Source organism: Astatotilapia calliptera, chromosome 3 (genome assembly GCF_964374335.1).
Source record: "Astatotilapia calliptera chromosome 3, fAstCal68.1, whole genome shotgun sequence".
In the NCBI taxonomy this organism is placed as follows: domain Eukaryota; kingdom Metazoa; phylum Chordata; class Actinopteri; order Cichliformes; family Cichlidae; genus Astatotilapia; species Astatotilapia calliptera.
In genome coordinates, this window is record NC_137424.1 from 35,069,298 (window position 1) to 35,095,365 (window position 26,068).

General features: G+C 40.7%; 1 protein-coding gene across 1 annotated transcript; it reads left to right on the top strand.

Moving 5' to 3' along the window:
* The first annotated feature begins 2,165 nt into the window (after nt 1-2,165).
* Nucleotides 2,166-25,571, top strand: LOC113018620 (B-cell scaffold protein with ankyrin repeats). Its single transcript, XM_026161807.2, has 16 exons — nt 2,166-2,260; nt 2,542-2,937; nt 6,141-6,274; nt 6,352-6,490; nt 6,755-6,897; nt 7,886-8,000; nt 8,761-8,957; nt 15,597-15,660; nt 15,914-16,135; nt 17,827-17,886; nt 19,486-19,673; nt 22,575-22,638; nt 22,798-22,827; nt 23,072-23,151; nt 23,315-23,367; nt 23,524-25,571. Exons 1-15 carry the CDS (start codon nt 2,248-2,250, stop codon nt 23,345-23,347), a joined length of 1,878 nt encoding a protein of 625 aa, XP_026017592.2. The 5' UTR covers nt 2,166-2,247; the 3' UTR covers nt 23,348-23,367; nt 23,524-25,571.
* Nucleotides 25,572-26,068: the final 497 nt, after the last annotated feature.

Genomic DNA, 26,068 nt, shown 5'->3' on the forward strand with positions numbered 1-26,068 from the left:
TGGTATGGATGAATATGAATGTATGAACTGGTTAAAGTGCACAAATAAACAGTCCCTAACGATTTAAATTTTAAAAAAAGATAAAAACTGAAACATTCTGTCAACATATTGAAAAGATTGGTGAAACAGCTGGAAATTAGCTCTCAAAAGATTTACACCTGTTTAGCTAGCTTTAAAAATATATTAACAAGTCATTTACACACAAAACAAAACAAAGCAGATTTGAATAATAGTAAAAAAAAAGTCTCATTGCATATTGTGACGTAAGTAAAAATTCAGAAGTAAAATATGAGATTATATTATGAGATTATAGCAAAATATTCTCACAGTAACTGAGAAGTAAAGGATTCCTTAATGCTTATATATAAGAGGTCCCCCTGACCTTTCTACATTAGATTCTCCATGTGCATCCTCTTGCAACAACCCTGGGACAATAAATCAATATTTGCAAAGATAGCATGTGACAAAGTGAAGACAAAGAATTCACCTTTGACCCTTAAAGTGAAAGGTTCTCATGACTTTGTTATGCTCCAGGGTAATGTGGTTGCCAGGTTTGGGTATACATGTTCCCCAGAGGGAACGATCAAAGGAAATCAATATAAAACTGCTCCTATTGATCATTTTAATCATATGAAGAATCTGTTTTATTCTGATGTCAGTAACCCCTCATACAGGTTATGAGGGACAGTCTTCACAGCGACTGGATCTCAGCCCAGCTGAACACATACGGGAAAGACCTTTTTATACTGATTTTTCTTTATATTTTTCACCTGTCTGTACTTTGCCCTATCTAACAGACACATTTTCTGAAAATAAATTAATTAATTAATTAAAAGAAAATGATAGGAACATTCATTGTTCCATGAAGGTAAACCTTTTTTTTTAAATTTCAACTACTCTATGTCTTTCCCACTGGCACCACCCTCAGGACAGGATCTGCAGCTTCACGTGTTTGTACACAGTGAGTCATTGATCTGAGGTCAGGTTTAAGGCCATTTTTATTTGACTACATGTTTTTAGGTGCTTGTCGCTTCATTGTCAACTATGTTCAGCTGGGCTTCCTCCAAATGCAGAATAGTTCATACAGAATACAATCGTTTTCTGTTTTAGTGGTTTCATCAGCGTAGTTTGGCAACAAAAAAATAACGATAATAAAAACAAATGAATAAATCTGAGTGAACCAGTCTGGATCTGCGTGTACAGGAACAGGAAGATCTGTGGCCGGTGAGTCACCAGATAGACGGAGCCAGTGATTTGCATGAAGGAGACCTCAACTTTCACCTGCTCATTTTCTCGACTTGTACATTTCAGTCGCCCCTCTAACACTGAAAGGACATAAACGGCTGCAAACTGCTATTAATGAGACACCTGTGTGGTATGAGTCAGTTGTTTGGCAGGTGGAGGCAGTTAATGAAGCCCTAACTTTTACATTTCTCTCAATGAGAAGCTTTGCGCCTGGTAGGTCAGACAATCCTTTTCTTTTTTTAAACTTCTGGCTGTACGGGAGGCATTCGCATCAGATCATTAATTTTAACACGCCTCGGGTTCTAACACTTTGTTTTGTACCCAGGCTTAATTAAACTCCGGTCAAGTCTGTGACTCAAGCTCTGCTTGACGATGACCTTTTGTTGGTTTCTGTTTTCCTCTTTCGCTTACCTGAATGCCTACTTTGTCTTTATAAGGGATACCATAAAATTTATTTGGCATGTCTACGATACAACGTGATAAGGTGATACTCAAAAACGCTCCACACAAATTAGATTTTTCAGCATGAAAGATGTAAACAAACACTGACAACAATCTTTTTCATCTTAATGTGCCGCCCTCTTTAGATAATGTTTACTCCATTACCTCAGCATCGTGTTTTATTTATTATTTTATGACTATAAATTTATAACTCCCTTTTACGCACAACACGCCAGCTTTTATGGTGTCAGCATCATTTTAAGAGCAAAACTAAACCTCTGATGTCCTTATCTCTTATGGTCTGTTGGGAAATTTCAAATCACGTTAAAGGACAAAAAGTAAAAAGTTGTGTAACTTCTCAATTAGACTAACTTCATAGCGTATATCAAGCAACTATTTATGTATATTTTAAGCAAAACATCAAAGCCTAACTTTTTCCTGGTCATCATAGCTGAGTCTTTGTCTGCTTTGGCACGGAAACAGCCTCTTATCTGCACGCCTCCTGACAATAGCCATCCAGTTACTGTGAAGTCAGCCTTGCACACAAGCAGCACCGCAGACATGAGCCACACAGGTAGGCTACTTTTTCATATTATTTATTAATTAGCCCATTATTACTATTTTATCTTGGATAGTGAAAAATGATTGTGTAGTATGTGATTTTTGTAGTTAATGCTTTTTGATTGATTTTGTTGTCATCACCAGATCAATAATTTCTGTATTTCACTTGTTTTTATATATTTAGATAAACAGGGATTACTTTGGCAGTTTACCTCTATGTGGCTCAGCTCCAGAAAAGTCTAGATAATGTTGTTTCATAAAATACTGAAACCATAACGTTTTTTCTTCATATAGCTGGGGATTTGCTGATCGTCTACGACACTGAGGCAAAGCAATGGGCTACCTACCTACAGTCAGTTTTCACTGGTCCCATCTCAGAGGCTGGGATCTGCTGCTATGACATTGCTGCAGCGACCAGTCCGAAGGGTGATTTCCTGAGGCTCGTCCAGTATACCTGCAAGCTCCTAATCCTTTCCAAGGGCTTGCTGGAGGGTCTTTGCCCGACGAAACGCTTCTTCCTGGGACGCCTGTTGAGTCCTGCGGCTCATGTGGTGGTTCTGCTATGTGGGGTGGAGAGCCTGAACCCCCTGCTAGAGCTGGTGCCTCTGAACGGTGATGAGTGCACGCAGATCTCTAGTGAACAAGACGCCTCTGAGTACCTGTCCACTGTGATGGACACTGTGAGAAAAGGTATGGAATCTTTTTAAAATCACTGACCATATATTGTGTTAGCACCATTGTCTTTAGCCTGGTAGAAGATTATAGGACTTGAGGAATGCTAATATTGGCTAAAGTGCAAAAGAATGGGTAAAAGCAAATCAACCACCTCCTGCAGAGTGGATAATGAGTAAAACTGAACTATTGGTATCTTTTATCATTGCCACCCCATGAGGTCTCTGATCTTATTTCATGAACCAGTCAGGTGTGAAATACCCCGCAACTCTGTCACATCTCATATTTTGAGCTCAACATCATTCCAACTGTTATTCCAGTCTTAACGCTACCTAGTGTTTCTCTAAAAATTATGTTTGAAGTTTAAGGTTTGAATTTGAATTCAAATAGCATGCAAAATATCTCAATGCATGACAGTTAAAAACAAACAGTTAAAAACATGTTTTTTTGGCTCAGTGCTGATCTCAGCTTTGAAAACCCGGAACAGCTTTTTCAACCTGCCCTTCCTTTAGGACAAATGTCCTTGCTGTTCCCTTGTAATAAATGCGAGGAGAGACGAGTGCTCGTTATTTGCTAGAATGCCTGAGCAGCTTGGAAACCTGTTTACTCAGTTTTTTTTTCATGAGAATTGTGCATTTTGAAGATCCAATATTTGTTAGGAGCAGCTGCAGAGACATCTTTGGTGAAACTGCGTGTATCACTACCATGTCCTCATCTGCCCCGCCAATTATCCTCTGCCTCCTTTCCTGTTTTTTTCCTAATTACACTATTTGTATAAAACCATAAAGTGGAGGAGTGGGCTTCTATTTAAACAGGTGTGGGAGCAGGAGGAACATTTGATGCAAATTCAGACACCACTGATTACTCATTGTGAGCCATGCAAATTCAATAGCACTTACAGCATTGCTTCATTGCAGCGGTACAGAGAAGTGGTTCAGAGCGGGAGCCTATAAACAGTTACACTTTAACCCAGAAGCACCTTCACTATTAATGCAGGATGAAGCTGTTTGTTTGTTGACACATGCAACAGACATGTGGGTGTTTGATAAGTGCGTACCCCACGTAAAGTAAGCGTACTTCTTTACTGGTTTCTGTACCTACATGCATCAGCGTCAGGCTGTTTCCAATGAAAAAGAAGAGTTTAGATTTTCTATTTCAAACACATGTGAAATCATCAAATTAAAAACTCTATTTACCATGCTAGGTTAGGTAAGTAAACGACAAGAGAACATCATGTAACCATGGCAGCAGGTCTATCAGTTTCTTCTGAGCACACCGATGTTTTGAGCAAAAGGCTAGCATTAGCATGCTAACATGCTCATACAGTATTTTTATCCCAGTATTATACCTGACAAAGTATACATGCAGCTGACCTGATAATTGAAGAACTGTCAACTTCTTTGCCATGAGAAAACCTTTGCAGTATGCTTTAGGTCATAAGCCATTCGGCTGAATCTGAGCAGAGAGCATAACCCTGTACACTTCACAAATCCTGCTACTTTTGTCAGCAGTCACATCATCAGTAAACATCATTGCCTTCATTCCCCTGGCAGCCATACAACCAATGTACAGCCTCTGCCAGTTTTTCCAGGTTTTACATGTTAGGACATGACAGCAAATCAACATCAAGTTCTCACCAGGTCTTAAAATTACACCCCAAGATTCAACAGCTTTTAGCACCACCTTTAGCAGCTATATTAACTGTTTGCTGTATGTATTTTTCAGTCTCTCAAGTCATTATAGAGGAATTTCGGCACCCTCTTCTTTATAACGTTGCTTCAATTCATTGTGGTTTGTGGGCATTTGTTATGCACAGCTCTCTTAAGGACTCAGCATTTCAATCAGATTTAAGTCTGGAGTGTGACTTGGCCCAGCAGATAGATCCTTTTCTTTATCAACTATTCTGCTGCTCTGCTGGGGATCATTATCCTGTTGTGTAGCTCAGTTTCAGCCAGTTTAGCTGCATGACAGATAGCCTCCTATTTAAGTAATATTTTGGTATACAGAGAAGTTCATGGTCAACTCAATGACTTCATGTTGCCCAGATCCCATGGCTACAAAATAAGCCCAAACCATTACCCCTCCACTACTGTGCTTGACAGTTAGCATGAGGTGTTGATACACTTGGTTTTCTCCAAACATGACGCATTATGGATGACGTATTACATGCACATTATGACCAAACACCTCCACGTCAGTCTCATCTGTTCAAAGGACCTTATTCAAGAACTCTTTTGTTTTGTTCAGATGCAACTTTGTAGACCTAAGCATTGCTGCCATGTTCCTTTAGAGACACGAGCCTTTCTCCTAACCACCCCACCAAACAACCACCAAACAAATCACACTTGCTCAGTTTTTTTTTTTATAATTGCACTGTCATGACCTTTAACATTTAGCATGCTAACTGAGGCACATAGAATCTGAGATATAGCTCTTGGGTTTATTTACAGTTTCTCTCAGCATTGTCAGCAATTTGCCGCGATGTCCACTAGTCTTCTAGGAAGACTAGAAACTGCCTAAGATGCCAGAGAGGAGATTATCAGAATGAAGTTATGAGGATGGTCTGTGGGAAGCTGGTGGCAAAGCCAATGTAAGCAAGAGCAATAGGCAGATTGTGGGTTGGCTGGTGAGCAGGTTAGTTAGTGGGTTAGTGAGAACCAATGAGTAGGCAAGCTTGGCAGGAGGTTTCTAAAGGCAGCAGATGAGTGTGTTTCCAAGGTGGCAAGGTTTTTAAGAGTCGGGAGCATAATGGTGACAATGTGAACTGCTGCAACCTTCTGCCTTGCTATCTCCAGCACCTGATTATCAAATGTGAAGCAGATCTAGGAACGATGGTTGAAGAAACAAAGAAAAACAGTATGACCAGCAGACCTCATATTGAGAGTTCACATATTGAGAGATCCACTGTGGTGCTGTACAGAGTCAGTATAGGTACATGCTTAGACATTTCCACAAAATCGACTGCAAGAAACTTATCCTAATGCTACAGGAATTCATTCTCTGCTAACCACCAGTGGCTCTATAATGCTGTCGACAACCATGACAATGTCTTTGACTGTCGGCAAGATATTACAGCTCGGGCCAAAGTGGCAGAACAACCATCTGGGATCTTCCAGTAACTAAAACACATGTTTCAGATAGCTACTGCTATTTGAAAAATGTGTTTTGTAGAAATTCTCAGTGCATAGTTCAGCATGTTATTGAGTGTCTATCTTTTTCAGCCTCAGCAGCAAATATGAACCCCATGACACACAAACCATCAGCATCAGAGCTGAAGGGGGTGCAGATGCAGTTGTCTGGAGCTGACAGCGCCAGATCCAGCATTATGGTGGTTCCTTCCAGAGTTCCCTGTGGGGTGAGAAACTCATCTAGTCATTAGTAAACCTTTTTTTTCACAAAGCACATGTAACGTGTGTACTGTCTGTTTGGTAGAGCTCTATGGAAGTGTTCATTCTTCTAAAAAATGAGGTGGCTGGCTCCGACACTGAAGTTGAGTTTACGGGTAAGAGTCGGACGCTAAGAGTGAAGCCTCTCCGCTGGAATGAAAGGATCCTATGTGTCAGCGCCCCAGGTGAACAAAACAATAAAATACTGTGATGACTGTATGATTAATGAAGCTTTATTCTGTCTTGTGTGAAGCCTCTAAAGTCCTACGAAGTGATCTTCTTTGAATGAGTCATTTATCTTTGTATACAAGGGACTAAATAGTTGAACCAAGATAATAGGCTGTTTGCTAAAGTAACTTCTTGGCACGTGATAACAACTTGGTCACACACAAAAATCTTAGTATCTTCTCTGACCATGCCTGTGTGTTATCTGTGTGTTTTTACTGAAGATTTTCCAGCAGGAAATGTAGGAGTGACTGTCTACAGCGGTGGAGCACCGCTGAATGATGCACAGCTGCAGTACTACAACAACATCGAAGAAATCGCGTGTCTGCTCTCGAGGGTAACAGACCCTGTAGATTTCATGTGTCAGGTAAAGCCATAAATGATATGTGGGTAAAGAATAAAGAATAAATGCCTTATCTGAGTTTTAAAATGGGAAATTCCACTACTTCCCCCAGAAAGGATTAGTGCTGAACTGGGAAATTTTCCTCATTATACATACATCAATGATCTCTGTTGTTTCTATTTCCGCATCCTTTCTTTAGAGTCTGTTTCTAACTATTTTTACAGAGGTGGACAATTAAATTGAGGAACCATTAAAACAAGAAAACATTTGGTTTTTGTACTAAATAATTGTACTAAAGACTGGCTCTTAGCTCACATTATATGTGTGCACAGAAACAGCAGTGGGACTTCAAACATATAACACTTGCAAATATATTTAAATACCTGCAGTCAATCATTAACTTACTCATGTTTAGAGCACTTTTAACTGCTGTTCCAGACTCCCCCTTAACAATAGAAGTAACTCTTCTGAGGTACTGCACAATGCTACTTAGTGACTCACGATTATGCAACTCACTCATCAAAATTAGTCAATCACTACCTCAGAACACAGCCTAAAAGTACAAAGATGTGGGAAAACATCCATTAGATTGAATCAGCATATTTCTTCTGGTGTTTTATGAACAACCATTCACCATCTCCTTTCTGAAATTAAAGGACAGCAGGTTTCAGCTGTCTTGGAGCCATGAACACTTGATTTGATTAGATCCCTTTTGCTGAAGAGGCACACTCGAGGCACGCCAGCAGAAGAATTTGCCAAGACAATCTCAAACTAAAGGCCCGGACATGCCTCTGATGTGTGTGTGGTTAAAAATCAACCTGGCACTTTTATGGTCTCTCTACTGTAAATTCAGTATAACATCAACAACAGTTCCATTGTACTTTTTTTTAATCCATATGTTTAATTCGTTCATCAAATAAAAACAAAAAAGGCCTCCAGCCTGGTCATTAAGAGAAAAGGCTGCAAGCTTTTCTTTACAGCCATTACTCACTAGACTGTGTTTGCATTTCAGGCTTTTCAGGTGTCCTCTGTGAACACGCTGGATCAGAAACTGGCCTCCATGCTGTTGGAGAACATGCCCACGGGAGGCTTTCAAGGACTGCAGTGTGAAAACGCACCTGAAAGAGGTACAGCTCTCCATGGTGGATTGCTTAGTCTGAACTTTACATTAAAAAGCATCTGCTGAGTAATCGCAAAGACAGAAAAACCCAACCTGGTATATAAAATGTATAAAAACAAAACTCTTGTTTGATTGTCAGAAGATCCACAGTCCAAACCACAGTAGTTACACGATCCCTAATTGTGTGGAAAACATTTTTCCTTCAGACAGAAGCTACAAATCAATACGTCTAACGTGTAGCTGATACAAGCTGCGGCAGGTTATGACAACAGAAAGTGTCAGATCAGGCCATTTATATTAGGTGCCGCATTGCTGCACTATAATGTCTACCTAATTCTCTCTTTCCTGGCCATGTCTTGAAGCAATGACGTGAATTCAACATAATGCACACAGCTGAAATAGGTCCCACTTGCATCAAGCGCAGTATCCACTTTGAAAGGGGAAAAAAAGCCTTCCATTATTACTTGGCTCATTATGTGGCAGATTGATGGCTTCATCAGCCACTGAGATTGATTCTTAACTCTGTTGAAAAGGGCACAGGGAAATGTTGCCATGACAAACAGGTCAATAAGTACCTCCAAGCTGTCTTTCTTTGACGCTCCTGGATGTGTTAGATTACCCACATTGCACTAGATCGCCGTCAAGTTATCACAAGGCAGAGGTATCTGCTGCTATTACGTGATACAGCAGCTCATTTTCAATTTCAGCCTTAATGTAATGGATGGAAATTCCTTTCCAAGACCTAAACTCTCAAACATCCCCCGCAGAGCTCCACCGTGCAGAGGTGCCCTCGCTCCTCCACTTTGCCGCTCGGTACGGCTTCAGAAATGTCTCCAGCCTCCTCCTGCAGTGTCCAGGTGCTGTAAGAACACTCCGCACGGCCAATCGTCACGGACAGACTCCCGTTCAGATTGCCAAGAGTCACGGCCACACAGAGGTTCACGTCATACTGAAAGAGATGCTGGTAACTACGTCCTTATAAGACTTCTTTCACTCTCGCTGTGTGCGTTTCATCTTCTGGGCTCATATTGACTCTTATTCCATGTGGAATTGATCCTTGCAACAAGTTAGATCATGCTTCTGGCTTATTAACCTTCCATAGATGCAAGACATTCATAAGACATTATTAGAAAAATCACAATATCTGATTGCAGCTTTCCGGCTCAGTGATTTCTAATTTTAATAAAAAGCTGTGAATCCATTAATCATTGTTACAGAGCTGCTTGGATGTCATTTTAGGTAAGCTGAATTCCAGTTACTTGCTGACAGTTGAGGAAAATAGCAAGATAGACGTTTGTTCTTGAGATCTAAAAGCCGGGGTAAGCAGTGCAGCACTTAGGAATGCTCTTACTGAAATGAGTACGGCAGCAGGACAATAAGTGACTGGTCCCTTATCAATAATGAAAGGAATGGAGAGAATAGGAAGGATTGAAAGCGAGGAGGGGCGAACACACTCCCTCCTAACTTGCGTCTTTATATCCAGATCATGACTCAGTTAGCACATGGATGGTGGGCTCCCTCCTCCCATCTTCAATATATCTGGCCTGTGAGGTTCCTAATGGAACACCCCCACAGAGATTAGAAAGACGGTGTTTGTTCATGCGTGCACAATGGCTCCCAGCACAGGTCGTCTGCATACATTCAGACAATTAATGCGGCCGCTGATGTTAAAAATGTCCTTGCGTAACAGCTGCCATTTTGTCATGTTAATGCGGAGATCATCTTCCCGCTCAACCTTCCACTTCGCTGTGCAGACGCGCTCGCGCCTGAGCCGCAGGTTAGCCTCTCACGCGCTAATTAGAGGTAATCCATATTTAATAGATTCCTTGCGTGCACCTACCTCACTTTACTTGATAAACCTGTAGGATCACAATGTTCTTTCCGATACTAATTTCATTAGGCCGTGAGGACATTATTTATATATATATTTAAAAACAAAACAAAACCAAAAAACAAAGCAAAAACACACATCACGCACCCAGTGTTACAGAAAGGTCAGCGGGTCCTTTTTTTCCAGTGTGTAATGCAAATATTACACAACATTGCACATCTGCTGTCAGTGAACCTCAAAAGCTTTTCAGTGTATTCATTTTAGCCGGAGCGGTATATCTTTGGTACACTGTTGTGAGGTAGTCGAACATCAATTTTGAGCAAGGTTTGATTGCTCATGATACCCACAAGCTTCTTAAGTGAGGTTACCAAATCTTCCTACCTAAAGCTCTAAATAAAAGTGTTATTTTGTATCAGTAAGGATAAGTATGTTTTCCACAAATGTCCACAGAGGTGCACTCATTCTTATGAAAACAAATAGTGTTTCAGAGAGAGACACCTCAAAACCTGAATAGAAACATCAACATTTATGTATATATAGCGCCAAATCACAACAAGCCCTTTGTATAGTAAAGGTAAAGACCCCACAATAATACAGAGAAAATCCCAGCAATCAAAAAACAACAACCTTTGAGCAAGCACTTGGTAACAGCGGAAAGGAAAAACTCAATTTTAACAGGAAGTTGAACAGAACCAGGATTAGTTAAGGGCAGCACTGCGGGCGAGGGGAAGGAGACAGGACGTTCAACAGCATGTATTTTATCCTCTCTTCCTTCTCTCATCCCAAGCAGTCACAGCAGATGGCCCCGCCCCTCCCTGAGCCTGGCTCTGCCGGAGGTTTCTTCCTGTTAAAAGGGAGTTTTTCCTTTCCGCTGTCGCCAAAGTGCTTGCTCATAGGGGGTCATATGATTGTTGGGTTTTTCTCCATATGTATTATTATATATAGGTCTACCTTACAATATAAAGTGCCTTGAGGCAACTGTTTTTGTGACTTGGCGCTGTATAAATAAAACTGAATTGAAAAACACAAAAATCCCCACAAAAGGAATAAAAATAAAATCAGCTTAAGAGAAGATGATGAGCTTTGGGCTTATTCAGGTAACTTCAGGGCTAACTGTGTGTTTTCATATTGTTAACCTCTTAAGAGATTGCAGACATCACCTGCTCCAGAACAGGTTATGTTCCAGAGATCCTTATCCGTTTGTGACTGGTCAGATGTCACCCCCTTTTTATGTGAACACACTCATAGCTAGATCGATAAATTCTGGGTTATCTTATCAAGCAGATAACCAGCTTCATGTGACAGCACAAACTAAATACACTCTGTGGGGAAGAGGAATGAAGCACAGATATACCAAACAAAAGAACAACAACATAGAAAATATACTTCAAAATAAAAGAGGAGGTAAGAGACACAGACAGGGAGGCACAGAAGACAAAGAAAAAAGAAACAGAGGAAAAAATAAAAGCTACGGCAGCCAATCAGACAAATTACAATCAGGTTGTTTCAGACATACTTAATGCTCAGTCAGAAAATGTCAATTTCCCCTCATCTTTCCTTATGATGTCGAAAACATTTTTGCTTTATTAATGCCTCGGCCTAACCTATAGAAAGCCCTGGCACTCCAACAGCTGTTGCAAATGTATTTATCCCCCTGGCAACGCTGCTAATTGAGAGTGAGTGCATAGTGAGCGAGGTTCGATCAGAGCGGTCTAGCGGGTGCTCGCTGTGAGTGTACAATAAGTCGTTGGAGCGGAACTGACAGAGGAGCGGTCGAGTCATACGGAGGTCTATCAAAAAGGAGTCTATAGCTACAACCTAACAGACATCAGATACAGCACACAGACGAAAGTGTTATTTCTTGGCAGTTTTTATTGGAGGGTATTCATCTCGACAGCTAAAAACAACACATACTGTGCTTGCATGTGGCCTGGAGGAGAAATTATGAGAGCCATGATTGTGTTGTGGGTTTTGTTCCTTTTCTTTTGTCCTCGGTTCATTAAATCATCTGCAGTGTTTCCCCCCACCACCTCCAATTAATCAACCCATGATGCATCAGTGATTTGGGCGTCAGCGTAGCAGCACTCTGTCAATAAATCCTAGATGGATTGGCCCCCTGCTTCATAGACGGGCCGAATCACTCACAGGGCCTGCGTTAGATCCACTAGTCTGCCCCGGCACCACACTTCTTTGTTAATTAGCTGTGAACTGCTCCAGAGGGGAAAGCTGAATTATTCAGGGAGAGCATAACTAGAATACAAATATAGAAAATGCTCCGCTGGTATCAACAATGTTTATGTCCTCAGACTGCAATGTGCTCACTCAATTACTTACACAAGCCAGCATATTCCTTATTTAATATTTCAGAACTGGGTCACAAATCTGGCTGAGTGTCACTTGGCATTTCGATGGACTCTGTGCTCATGCTGCAAGATTTCACTGTGTGCGCTTTGAGTGCAGAGCACAACTCGATAAATACAAATCAGCTAGCAACTTCACCACCCGAAGGCTACAAAGAACGTTTTATGTGTTGTTCGTGTATCCACCTATTCAAATTCACAAAATCCAAATTAGGTGACGTCCTAGACTCTGGTCGTGAGATTTGTTATATCAGCTGACCATATTTTGCATAAGGTGTTTGGTTTATTAGTAACTGCACGGTAATATGCGTCAGCTCCAGAGATTTGCTTAACATTTGCATATTCCTCAAGTAAAACGCTGTTTTACCACTCATTACCAGACTATATGTTGCATATCCATTGCACTTCACCAAGCACTTATTCCTCCGGACTAGCATAGCTGGTTTAGAAACACTTGAAATATATCAGCTACTGGATGGAGCTCCATCAAAAGCTTTTGCAGATATTAACAGGTTGAAGAAGCCTGAATTTAGCAATCCCCTGAATTCGTACATCGTTCAGTCAGCTTGACAAAGTTTCTAGTGAAACAGATTAGGTTGATGTTGTTTTATCTCACAGTCCTACATGATGAATCTCTCGACTTTGTTTCTAATTAGCAAATGTTGGCATGACGATGTTATTCAGCATAGTATGGTAAATATTGATAGAGACATATATGCGTAGATATGGCAGTGGCTATCCATTGAAGCACCTCTGCACTCTAATTTCTAATGCACGTCTGTGGAAACACAGATCTCTACACAGTGAAATCACAACTAGATTCAAACTTACTCAAACTGTATTTATGATATGGGGTATACTTGGTTAAAGTAATGTGGTTTGGTGGTTATCACTCTTGCCTCACAGCAAGAACGTCCTGAGTTTGAATCCACCATGTGGCCTAGGTCTTTCTGTGTGGAGTTTGCACGTTCTCCGTGTGTCTGTGTGGGTTCTCTCCGGGTACTCTGGCTTCCTCCCGAAGTCCAAAAACATGAAGTTAGTGGGGTTAGGTTAATTGGGCTTCCACCTGTTGGGCTGGTGATTCTAAATTGCCCATAGCTGTGAGCGTGAATCGCCACAACCCTGAATTGGGTAAGTAGAAGAAAATAGATGAATGGATGAGTTTTTGTACAATAACGCTTATGTTACAGTCGACTTATGTTGGTAGTAACATAAAAGTTCTAAAGTGTTAATGTTGTATAATGTTTTCAGTGAATATTACAACTCTAGTCAAGCTTTTACTTTGCATAGTCTCTTCTTCTCACTGTTCCTTAGTCCACATGCCTTCTAACTAACAGAAAACGAGTTCATCTGAACACCCACGTGCAGCTTTACACATTTCTTTAGCGGCGTTTCAGGTATACACTGAGATGCTAACTGTATGCCATGCGAGTGCCATGGAAATCAATGAACAAATAATTAATAGTCTCATTCAGGACAAAGTAACACATATGATGAGCCATTAGAAAATGTCACTATCAGTATCTGTCTGATACGCACTTTCGCTAACATAAGCTAGTGCTAGCTTAATTTAGTTTTGGGGCAGTCACTTAGCATCAAGTCACCTTTAAAGAAGGATAAATTATTGATATATCAAAGTAGGCATTTTCTTTACAGTAAAATGCTGGTTTAAAAATAAACCTTCTCCCTCTGGAACATTATTCCCAGTTGTTTGTTATTTAATATAAGAATAGGTCAACTATGGTAAACATGTAACCGACATCTTAGCATTGCCACTGACAGCAGATTGATGTAAGCACAACTGATTTATGCTTGCTGTGTTAGCCTTCAATAATACATGTTTGGCTTTGTGTGAAAAGAAAAGTGCGAAGGTAACACATTCCTGAGCAAAATTAGCTTTACAGAAGTGTGAAGTATTTATTCGCCAGCTCAACTAGCTGTTCTATGCCAAAAAAAAAAAAAAAGTTGGACAGATTTTTAACTGCACAGCACTTGTGTGATGTTCAGCTTTACACTTTGCAATCTGCCACACATCAAACACTCCCATGCTGACACCAGTATGCAAAAAGATAGCGAGCACGCTAAAGCTGAGAGCCGAGCGAAGAGCAAGCTTGTGAATTGGCCATTTCAGCCGTTAAAGGCAGATTTACGGCCCTTATCCCATGTTAGATGTATACTGTCTGGACTGCGGAAGTTCATATTGAATTTGTCTGGAATGAATGGGGCTTCTGCAGTTTCAGGCATCTTTAAAATGATTTAGCATTTGTGGTTAGTAAACAAATACCCCTCCTCGGTCCAGAACTACCCCTGAAAATACCACACTGTGCTTCGGCACAGCATCTGACTATTAAAATTCAATGATCGAGTGGTGGTAATTAACCCGTCCCTTCCACCTGTTGGGCTTGTTATGAACCTCTACTGTTAAGTAATGCATTCATGGCAGCCAATGTGTAATTTGCAGTACTCGGAACAGTGCAATATTCTAATTGAGTCATGATTTGCTGTGTTGCTTGGGAACGGCACACGCAGCAGGGCGGGTTATATGGTGGATGTTTTGATCCAAATGAGCTGTATCTCATGCATTCTGCAGATTTACATTGCTGCATTCACAATGTATCCTCGTAAAGCGGCAGCGGGGTCAGCTGTAATCAGTAGATATTATTGCATATTCACTCTTTCGATGGAAAAGCTACAATGCAGTAAAAGCTGTTTTTATTTAAAAATGTAGTGGTACTGTCTGTTTTTTTTCTGTTAGCCATATCAGAATGTGCATCTCTATCAGAAGTTGAAATATGGCAGCAAATCATTATCTGTTTCTCATCCTAATTATAGATGCGGTCTGATATGGAGCAAAGGGGTCTTGAATTGCTCACTAAATGATATGTTTAGACTGAAAAGGGAAGATAGTCTGATTTCATAATTACCCTGATCATACCCCTGTCTGTCCCTCAGCGTGCTATTAGCGAAGAGGCCTAGTCTGCTGCAGCTTTTGTTGTCAGAGAGAAAACGGGTTTCTGTTAGCCAGCAGGCGGGGTAACAAGCACACCTCTGTAATTCACATTATGGCCCCCTGAAATTGCTTTTCCACAAGTCCTAACAGATGCAGTGAGAAAGCTCGATTAATAATCTGGACGTTTGTCACAGCTGACATGAAATGCTGAATATCAAATCAGTGCACGGAAGAAGATATCAGCCTGTGGTGGTGTGTGGAGAGTCATCTGTGCTCTGAGCTTTCAATTTCTAAGCCTAAGAACGCAGGTGAGAAAAAGAGCCGGCGGGCAAAGTAGGGAGAGCGAGCTAAGGAGTAATCCACATTTTGCTGCACTGTATCACAATGCAAGACAAATATCCTTTAAAGTGGCCTCCTGGACGGGCGCAAGAAATGCATCTCGGTGTTCTGTTGTTGTTGCAGAATATGTCTGGCTCAGGCGGGGACAATGACGATACCAGCGTGTACGAAATGATGTGCAGTGCAGGTGAGTGAGCAACTGATGGGAAGTGGAGGGAGGGCAGAAGGCAAGCCAGTAATGGAATTGTTTTATGCCCCCCGGCATATGATTACACTGTGTTTCCTTTCATTTCGTTTCCCCTCAATGATGGGGACATCGTGTAGCATTGCTTCTGATCAGCTGTGAAATGACAAGTGGCCAAAAAAACAAAACAAAAACGGCATGTGCAGCATCCATTATGATTCTGAGGCTTTAGTGCAGTAAACACTCTGTGTGTCAGGGAATCTTTCCATCACAGACACACAGAAACTGCAACAGGTGGAGGAAAAAGAGGGGGAGGATGAAGATCTCTACGCACCGCTGGGGGTGAATGGTGAATACGACACCATCCTGAATTCAGCTAAAGCAAAAGCAGTGGTCATTGCCAACCGCCCACCAGCACCCACACCCCGGCCTGAAGGCACCCAGTTGATGGACAGCAAAACCCCTTACATCACTCAAGGTAACTTGAGACTCTTTTCTTGCATCACTCATTCAGACAGATACAATAGTGATGATTATGATTCTGAGTTATGCAGGATGGGGGGAGGAAGGGCCTGGAATGTGCATTGCCACCATCAGCAGAGCGCTGCAGAGCGCTGAATAGAGAAAAGAGAGCTTGCTTTGTGATGCAGTTTGTTTTGATTTCAGAAACCGCAAGAACATAGTCGCTCCCCGTCACAAAACAAACACGAGCGAGTCTGGAGAAAGACCCATTTGCCTGCCTTGAGAGCCCGCAGTCCCTAACTGTTCAATTACAGCTGTGTGAATATTTCATGAAGATGAAACATCCAAAAGTGACTGGTATTATCAAGGCTTATAAATCATTAAAACAGCTGTGGCTTCTCTTTTTTCCGTCTCGCAAATGCAAAAATGAACACGCGGGGCCGCAATTAATTATTACCGCAGACAATATTACGCCCGCCTCTCGCATTCACGTGCATTCAAATAGACGAAACTAATTAGAGCGGCTCAGTAAATAGCTCCCCTTTTTTTTTCTTTAGTGAGCTTGCTTGTATCTACTGAGCCGACCCCGTTCCCGGTGGGATTTACGAAGCAAAACAAGGAATTGAGTGCACCACTGAGTTCTCTGCACCCCAACCATCCTCTCAGTAATAGAGAGGGAACTACCGGGCTGCCATCTGCAACCAATCTTGGCCAGATCAAGGCCAAGTCAGCCAGAATAAGTCATTACACATGTTTTCCATCGTCCTTGTCCCCAGAGCGCACAAGAGAAAGGAGAGGGATTTTGAGGTTTCCATCTATTGAGACAGAGGAGCTTCAAACCACACAAGGATCACATTTTGCCCCTAACTCCCACCACCGCAGTCAAAGATGTGAGGGCAGAGATGAGGCTCGGTGGAGGATTAGGCGACGAGCCAGTTATTGGAGAACACGGCACAAGTGGAAACACTGAGGAGTCTTCTTTTTGTTAGCAGCGACATCTCGGGCTCAGTGAGACTGAAAACGTGAATGAAATTCAATCCCATGGGCAGGCAGTTCTGCACATGCAACATACATGGACACGCCGAGGCCGAATGAAGCCACAAAGCCGGGCTTGTATTATGAGCGAGGCAGGAAAGAGAGGTCGTGTTTGAGCGTGAAGTGGAAAAGAGGAGATGCTGTCACAGAGGACGGAGTCAGAGGCTGGGATTATCTTCCAGGGTGTGGATGCTGAATTTGAAATCCAGCGTTGGTCACACGGCCGCAGCTCCCCCGCCTCTGACAGCTAAAACAGTGCAGTCTTTCATTCAGAGAGCTGACAGGAAACCAAAAGCATCATTCAGAGTGCCTAACTCAATTCAGAGCTCAACTGTGTCTCTTTGCAAAGAGCCAAGATCCTGCATTTTTTATTTTGAGATTTTTAAACATATATTCAGATGTCACTACGTTTGTCATTTCTGAAACAGTGCTGGATGGTTTTTTTAAACTAAGCTACGAACAAGCCACAAGCAGGGTGCTTTGAAATAAGATCATGGCTCCATCGTGTGGCAGGACAGTTAAAATGCAGGCACAAATTAGAAAAAATGTAAGATTCAGATCTGGTTTTCATCATTCTAGTAGTATTATCTAATAAGATAATTAGTGGAAAATTACAGAGATATTTACCACATTATTAGCACAATGTTACATAAAACTGTTGTGCATCAACAGTGTTCCAGAGGAAGAAAACACCAGGCGATGGAGATCTGTACTCACTTCCCTCTAAACAAGGTAGGTGTTGAGTAATATATAGTAATAAGAGCAATAAGTAACATGTGATCAATGTGTACAATAGTCATTTAGTACAATATTTAAGGTACGTGGACTTTACTTGAATATTTGTAACTTATATAACATCACTAGGAAACCAGTGCTAACCAGTCGTATGTGATCATTTACAAAAAGCAGCGCTAATCCTGTTTCATCATATACAATTTGCCCTTCAGTTGGTATCATTTAAATGCATACACACTTTATTAGGTACGCCCTGTCAGTACTGGGCTGGACTCTTAAATTGGTTGCACTAATGAACAGTTGAACAAGCGGACCAACAAAGTGGCTTCTGGGATATGTGTGTATAAACTGGACCAGAGGTCGGCAACCTTCAACATCAAAAGAGCCTCTTTAGCCGCAACACAGTCAGATGGATAACAGATGTAATCTTTTTTCCTATTGTTTCGTATAGTTTGCAATATTTTTTCGTTCAAAGCTCACATGAGGGGGCGCGCGAGCCAGGTTGCGGACCCCTGAACTAGAGCTAGAACTCCATGAACTACTGCTGCATGAAGACATTCTTCCGATAGCGTTCCCTTATTTCTGCCTGTGTGCTGCTTTAAATAAGCTTTGACCACTGAGATATCCAAACATCTGCATCTTTCAAACTCCATGCCCTCAGTGATGCAGACTTCCTGCTAAAAATCTGCAGTCTCCAGACCCATGCTGAGATAATCCTGAAGATATATCAGGGTTTTATTCTCAGGCTTGACTAAGCAGTCGCCTGCATACTAATGCAAGTAGCTTTGATATGTTTTGCCGCTTTACTCTTTGCTTTGTTTGGGACAGACAGTCGCAGTTCATTAACTTTGAAACAAACAAGCCCTGCAGCTAGAATAAGCAGTTAATGCTTTTTTTCATGCTTGTGATGTCTTTAAACAGTTGCTTGTATTTCCCTCTTTGGCTACGACTGATATCATCACTTAAGATTAGATGTGCCAATCATTTTTTTAATAAATACTTTCCTCTAATTTTTTGTTGTAATTTTTTGTCTATTAAAATTACCTGCTGGATGATATAAGTTAATGGAGACGCTATGAAATAATTTGTAGTGTTCTGTTAAGCAGATTAATATTCCAGTAATCAGCATGGGGAAGGCAGTAATTAAAGCAGCAGTGTAATGGGTACACACGCAGTAAAAAAGGCAATAAAATGATTTAAGCAAAGCCACATGCTAAGAAGTTTAAAAAAAAGGATGAACTGCAATGGTGAGCACCTACAGAGAGATGAAGCCATTTGTCTGCCTCGCTGTTCCATTAGTGACACTGAATGACACGTCCACAGATCATCACACTCGCCACGAAAATTACTTACAATCTCGGTGACTCACAGACATCACAGATGTGCCGAGCGAACTCACATTACCCGACTATGGATACCAGCTGCTTTGGTATTATACTCGGGCTTTTCTTCCTTCTATCTTCTCCCAACTAGAAATCAGCTATTTAATTTATGGGTGGATATTTTAGGACTTACATTATGATTATTTTATAATCTACAGCAGTAAACATGTTGAAACGTTCCTGCTTATTGTTTTTATGGGCTTGTCGTTTACAGCAGCACGCGGGCGAGAAGGCAGTGTCTCTACCACCTACGACACCTTTGTGCCAAACCAGATAGACGGGCTTCAGCAGCTCATTGAGTTCCAGCAGCAGGTGAAGGCAGGCTCGCTTACTGTGGACGAGGCTCTCGAGCTCTTCAGCGACTGGCAGCACGTTCAGAAAGACTTGGATGCCAAGCAGCAGGTAGGATCGCTGCACGCTCTGACCGAACTCACATGAAGGGATCTGAAAGAAGCAAGCAGGTCCACACACGATACAATACAAATACTGAATAATCAGGCAAGTGTGGTATGCATCTGGGGAACCATGTGTCACAATAAAGAAAACAGTCCCTCGGGTTTTAAAGATCTCTGTAGGCCAGAAAAAAGAAAGAAGTGAAGAATCGCTGATTCAAAATAGGGTTTCTGTTATGAATTGTACAGGAAGCCAGAGGGGCCAAAAATATGACAAACTCACATTTGAAGGGAAGGGTTTCTTATTTTCAGCAGCATGTAAATTTTGACATGGTACTGTTTTCTAGTATTGTTACGCACCACAAAGTAGCAGAAATGATGTTTACAATATCTGGCTGTCGTTTTTTTCCTGTAGCTACTCTATTTCGTCAACACCTGCAACTCGAGGAGCCTCTACGCACACATTCTTCAAACACCAAACTGCACATATCACATGACCTGGGTGGTTTCAGCTGTTGTGCCTTAAAAAATAAGTCTGTCAAATCTAGAGCTTTCGGCAAGCTACCCTGCATCGGCGTCTTATGTTGTTAACCAAGAAGGCAATGATAGAGAGAGGGAGAGCAGTTTTTAATAGCTCCGCAGTCCAGTTTTGAGGGGTATTTTTATCTAGTATTTTTTTGGCATTCTTTATAAATTCATAAATAATAATGTGAAACTTGTGCAATCAAAATACTGTAACAGCTATAGTGAAGGATTTGAAGCACAACACAAGTTACTTGCTGTTAAGTTCCAGATAGGGGAATGATGGGAAGGTGTATCTGTTCGTTATCAGGTAGCTGTGCAACACTAGGACACCAGGGTAGGAAAGGAATGTAGTTTTCCACCAACAAGGTGATTCCCAAAGAGGTTTTAGCCGTAAACTTGGCATGCCTTGGCTTGATGTGCCATCCATCCATAAAAAACTTCAAAAAACTGGAGAAGTGGGGGGAAAAGAAGAAGTGACAGGCCTACAAAAAAAACCATCTACAGAAAGTGAGCAGTACAGAAAGTTAAGTCCTTAAGAAATAGAAAAAAATAATCCACCAAAGACCTAACACAGGACATGAGATGCATCTGGACCTTCCATTTAATGGTTTCAGTGGAAGGATAGCTGTCAAGAAGTTTTATTTAGGGAAGGGAAACAGGAAGAGACTGTATGCCAATTTGGACGTAAAATCAGTGGCAAGACGTCTTATAGAGTAATGAATCCAAACTGTGAGAGTCTACAGCCATCTGTAAAACAGGGTGGAGGCTCTGTCATGGTTTTGGTCTGCATTTCAGCCAGTGGTGTTGTAGATCTTGTCAAAATTGGTGGAATTATGAACAAAGAAAAGTACCATCAGATTTTGATCCACCATACAATTCAACCTGAAAAGTGTTTGATTGAAAAGGGCTTAATTTTTTAGCATGACAGTGATCCCAAACACCCTGATAATAAAGTAAAAGCATAACTGGGTAAAGGAAAACACAAATAATGGAACATAATCAGTCATGTATTGGCCTCCCCAGAATCCAGACCTCAACATTACTGAAGCAGTGTGGGATCATCTTGACAGAGAACAGAACAAAAGGCAGAAAACATCCAAAGAAGAGCTTTGAATGTCCTTCAAGAAGCCTGGAGAACTATTCCTGATGACTACTTCACCCTTATGCGTTTGTGTTTTGACTTTTTGCTGCCATGATGCCAGGTCTCTCTTGGAAATTAGATTTGAATCTCAATGAGATTTTTACCTGGATAAAAAAAGGATTATTGACAAGACAGCTTGCCTCAGAGCGTTGTGTGTGTGCAGGAAAATAAAGGTGGTCATGCCAAATACTCACTTTCGAGCTCGTTAGAATTGCACAAACTCCTTATACACTTTCCAGTTATGTTTTCAGGTTTTTGAATAAATTGCTGCAAAATATAAAGACATGAAGGGTGGTTTGAGACTTTCGCACAGTACTGTAAATTTCATCAGGACTGCAGTTAATTTACAATGAAGTGCTCGGGCTCAATCTGCCTTAACAAACCTTTTTCACCTAATACTTTCTGGCACGTCAGAGTAGGAAATAATAAAACAGATGATGCGCTAATTCCATGTACCTGCTTTTATTTCAGGGTCCTGGTTTTGTTGGCTCACCGTCTCATTTTTGAGACACATTTTTAATGTTATTAGTAACACCTGTGCTTTTCCTGTTGAGGCAAGTTATAAGGTCTGGTCTACGGTGCGCTGCTGTGCGTTACACAGACAGGTTATGAGGTTGTAAAACAGCGGTAGACGCCTTTGTAGAAGCTAAAGGAATTTGTTTCCCGCCTAACACTGAAGTCAAGTCACAATACCTGCAAAATGTAAGACTCGAGGAGAAGAATGAGTAGAGCAACAGAGATCACACTGTATCAAAGTCCGACTAAAGAGTCACCAGTTCTGCTACACAAATTTTCAATATTTGATATAAGGAGCTTTCACCTGGGCATTTCAGCACTAACTCTTACTACTTTTCACATCTTATAACAGACTTAGTGATAAATGATCAAGGTAGCACCTTAACATCAACATCATCAACAGTTAAAAGTATATTGCTCTCTGAAATGCAGCGCAGTACAGAGAGCAGATTTATTGGTCTGCGGACTAATATCGTCAGTAAAACTACCTCCACCCTTTTGTTCTGCTCTGTTGTTGCATACTTGGACTATATTTGCAGTATGTTTTCCACTGGACCTCCACGAAAGCACCGAAAGATTTATGATGAGTCTGTGAAACGCGCTCTTTTCTTTGTCTTAGCCAGTGTAAACATAACACGGATCCATCATGGAAATCTCAGAATGTATAAAGACCTGGATGCCTTCTGTACAGTCAGTCTAATACTGAAGCACTGATCTTTGTCTCTACAGCAGAAGCTGAGCCATCTGAGAGCCACTATCATAAACAACAGAGAGGCAGACGACAGCGTCTATGGTAAATATTCACATTCTATGTGGGCTAAACTGTGCTGTCATCGCAGAGACTTTTTGGTTTTCTTTAAAATATTAAGTATATGGAATAAATAACCCCGGTACAAATGAGTGTATTAAACTGTATACTGTAAATGGCTTAAAAAGTCTTCTCTCCCTACAGATAAAATCAACATCGTTCATCACACGGCAAGTAAGTCTTTAAAAACTTATCTCAGCGCGCGCAGAGGAAATCTGTGTTTGCATGCCTTTGTAGTTTCTCGAGCTCCAGTCGCAGTGCTGGGAAATTAATCCTCCGGGAAGTGTTATTAAATCAAATCCCCAGTGCCTTGTGTTTTGATCTAGTGAGTTTCACCAGCGCTAAATGAGAGTCCTTTATTTTTTTTTACCGAATGATTCTCTGTTCAGCAGTGCATATTGGATAATTTCTCCCCCAGGTGTTGCGGTGAATGGAAGTCAAAGAGGAAACCAACCAGCAGAGTCTGATTTTTACAGCAAGCCGCTTAAAGCACAGCAGGTACGTTTACCTCACTTGCAGTAGGACAGTTTGGCTCAGCTGCATTAATATATCATTTAATCACATCTGTTGATTATTCTGCTTGAAACAAAAAAAAATACTGTACACTGACGTCCCAGTAAGCAAATATAATAATGCAGCAATTCACCAAATTCTTTTGCAGACGGCTTTTTTCCGAAAATCCGAAAAACGGTGAATGCAAGTCCTATATCGATTGTGAGTATGAAATCCACTTCTTTGATTATTTAAGCCAGAATCATATTTTCTGTTTGGCTCCAAAGACACTATTAATATTCTGTTCAATTATGACTTTTAGCTGCTGTGATCTGTTGTAATACATAAACACGTTTGTTTCTTTGTTTTCTCTTTCAGAGAAATAAGAAGTAAAAAGGATGTTACACAGTCCACATCCAGCTTAACCCTCCTCTTATAGGATAACTTGTATCAGTGCATTAGTTTGAATAATTATATGTAATATACAATACAATGAAAGGTTTTTAGCATCATATAGTTTTGCTTTGTGAAAACTTAGATGTTAGTATTCCTGTAATTTTGTAGATTAAACTGCTTCTAACAGTTTTTTTGTTACTGAATTTGCAGCAATTCGCTCACAATTGTAAATGTTTAAACTAAACCACAATTTTAATAATTAGTGAGGAAATTATGTGTTTCTCATTTTTATGAGCTTCTTCTCTAGAGAAAGGCAGCGCTCACGCCAGCAAGTCTCGGCCTGTAAAACCTCCAAATGTTTCCCTCTAGAGGGCGTCATATCTCTAGATATGGCTATCGCACCCACAGTCTGAAGACATCTGTAAGTACAGATGCACCTGTGACCTCCTATTGACTGGGTGGCAAGCTTTGGAAAAATGTATCCATACATGTTGATGTATGTAATCAGAAGATGAGCACATCAATTAATTACGTCTTGCTGTGGCTGCAAACACGAAGCATGTGTTCGATCTTCGCGTCAGCCAAGAAATGTCAATATGAATCTGAAGGAAAGAAAATGAAAGCTGTAAGCCGGCTTACTGCGAAGAGCAGAAATATTAGTCATGTTAGGGTAAAAGAAGGCTTGATGTTGCCGGGAAAATCATTTTGTTTAGCTGCCACAATGCAGCCATCTTTGTGTTTTACAAATTTAATAAATACCCTCTTAGAACGGCGCTTTTAAATCACGTCAATCACATTTGTGAACAGCAAATATTTACGGTACATAGTTGTCAAAAATCTAAATTTGCTGTGATTTACACACCCATTCAGGAACTGGCACATATGAGCACACTCTTTCTCACACTCACAGACACCAGTTTGTTGGTATAGCCCTGCCTGTGCTTGAATGAATGAATAAGAGCTGCATGGGGAATTCAGTGAATGCATGGCTAAATCCAAGCTCAGTCTTGAAACCCAGGCAGAGGCTGAGCTGTGTGCCAACAAAGCAGCTGGGTACACGCCGGGCACATTTTTCTGTTCAATCATGCTCTTTGTGAATAATATGTATTAATGCCGTCTCTACTTAGACCTGCCAGTTAGCCTTTGGAGATGATCCGGCTTCGGGACCCCATGGCATTCGAGGCATATGTTTGCCTGTCACCTGCTGCGTTTATTTCAGTCCGTGCATCGGGCACGGCCATCGAGATAGGCCTCAAATCATTGTGTATGCAAATTTCTGAGCGCCACCACATGGAATAATTCCCTAGTCAGAGAGACAAGGAGATAGGGAACTTCAGTGTCATGCGTTGCCCACACAAAGCATGCTTCTGTATGTGGGCAGCAATACATCAAACACACGATCAAAGACTGACAAACCCTGTACTCTGCATCCACTTTGAAAAAAGAAATTCTTGTGATGTTTCTGAAACATAAATCTACACACACACTTCCTACATTGATCGTATATGTTATTTAACTGACCGAAATGACACTTTCTGTATTTCTCTATTCTGTAACTTTGTTTCTTTTTGGTCACAAAAGTGGTCACACTTCATACAATTGTGAGTTGGAGGTTTGTTTGTTTTTTACCAAATGTGTATTTTACTATAAACATTTGAAATCTCTAAAACATTTAATTGCATAAATGTATATGTATGAACATGACTTCCAAAGAGCTATACTACTGTGCTGTGCAAATTTTAGTAAAAGTATAGACATTTAAACAATAAATCCACAATACATGTAAAATGGCCTCCAAAGTTTTTGCTAGTACATTGTCTACTTTTTGCAGAAGTTTTTGGGAATTTCCATAAATAGTAAAATTCAATGCATTGTTAAAAAAAATCCATAAATATACAATAAAAATCTAATTACATTTCAAATAGTACTAAATAGTAATGCACTTTATTTTGTTTTTTTTAGGATATATTTTCAAGCACTCTATGTATAACTCATAGACTAGGCTAAATAAAAGATACTATAGCATCGCACATTGCTTTGTAAAGTCTGATTTAAAAACTCAAATTTAACACAATGGCAAACTTGCCAGAAGTGACCATGTTTAGAAAAGATGGTGTAAAGTTTTCCACTAATGCTAGCAAGTTTGGCTAGCAAGGCTAAGTAGCTCAGTAAAATACTAGAGCTCCACTTACCAAAAATAGAGTATGGACTTTTTGAATGGGCCGTGCCACATGGCAAACCATGCTATTTGTTAGCTAACTCCATTAAAAAAGGTCCAGAAGGCACCAGCACCACAAAAACTGTAAAGAGGTCCAGTTCAGTAACTAGCAGAGTAATTAGCAAACAGTTAGCAGCTTCCACTTGCTATATAATGCCTAACAGTAAGCCTAAATTTAATTATTAACTATAAAAAGAAATCACCTAGCTGTCATTAAGAGGAAAATTAAAAACAGAGATTAAAACTCTTTTTTTCACCTGTGAATATCTTTACTGCCATAAAGTCAGGAGGCTATGGGTGAGAGGAACA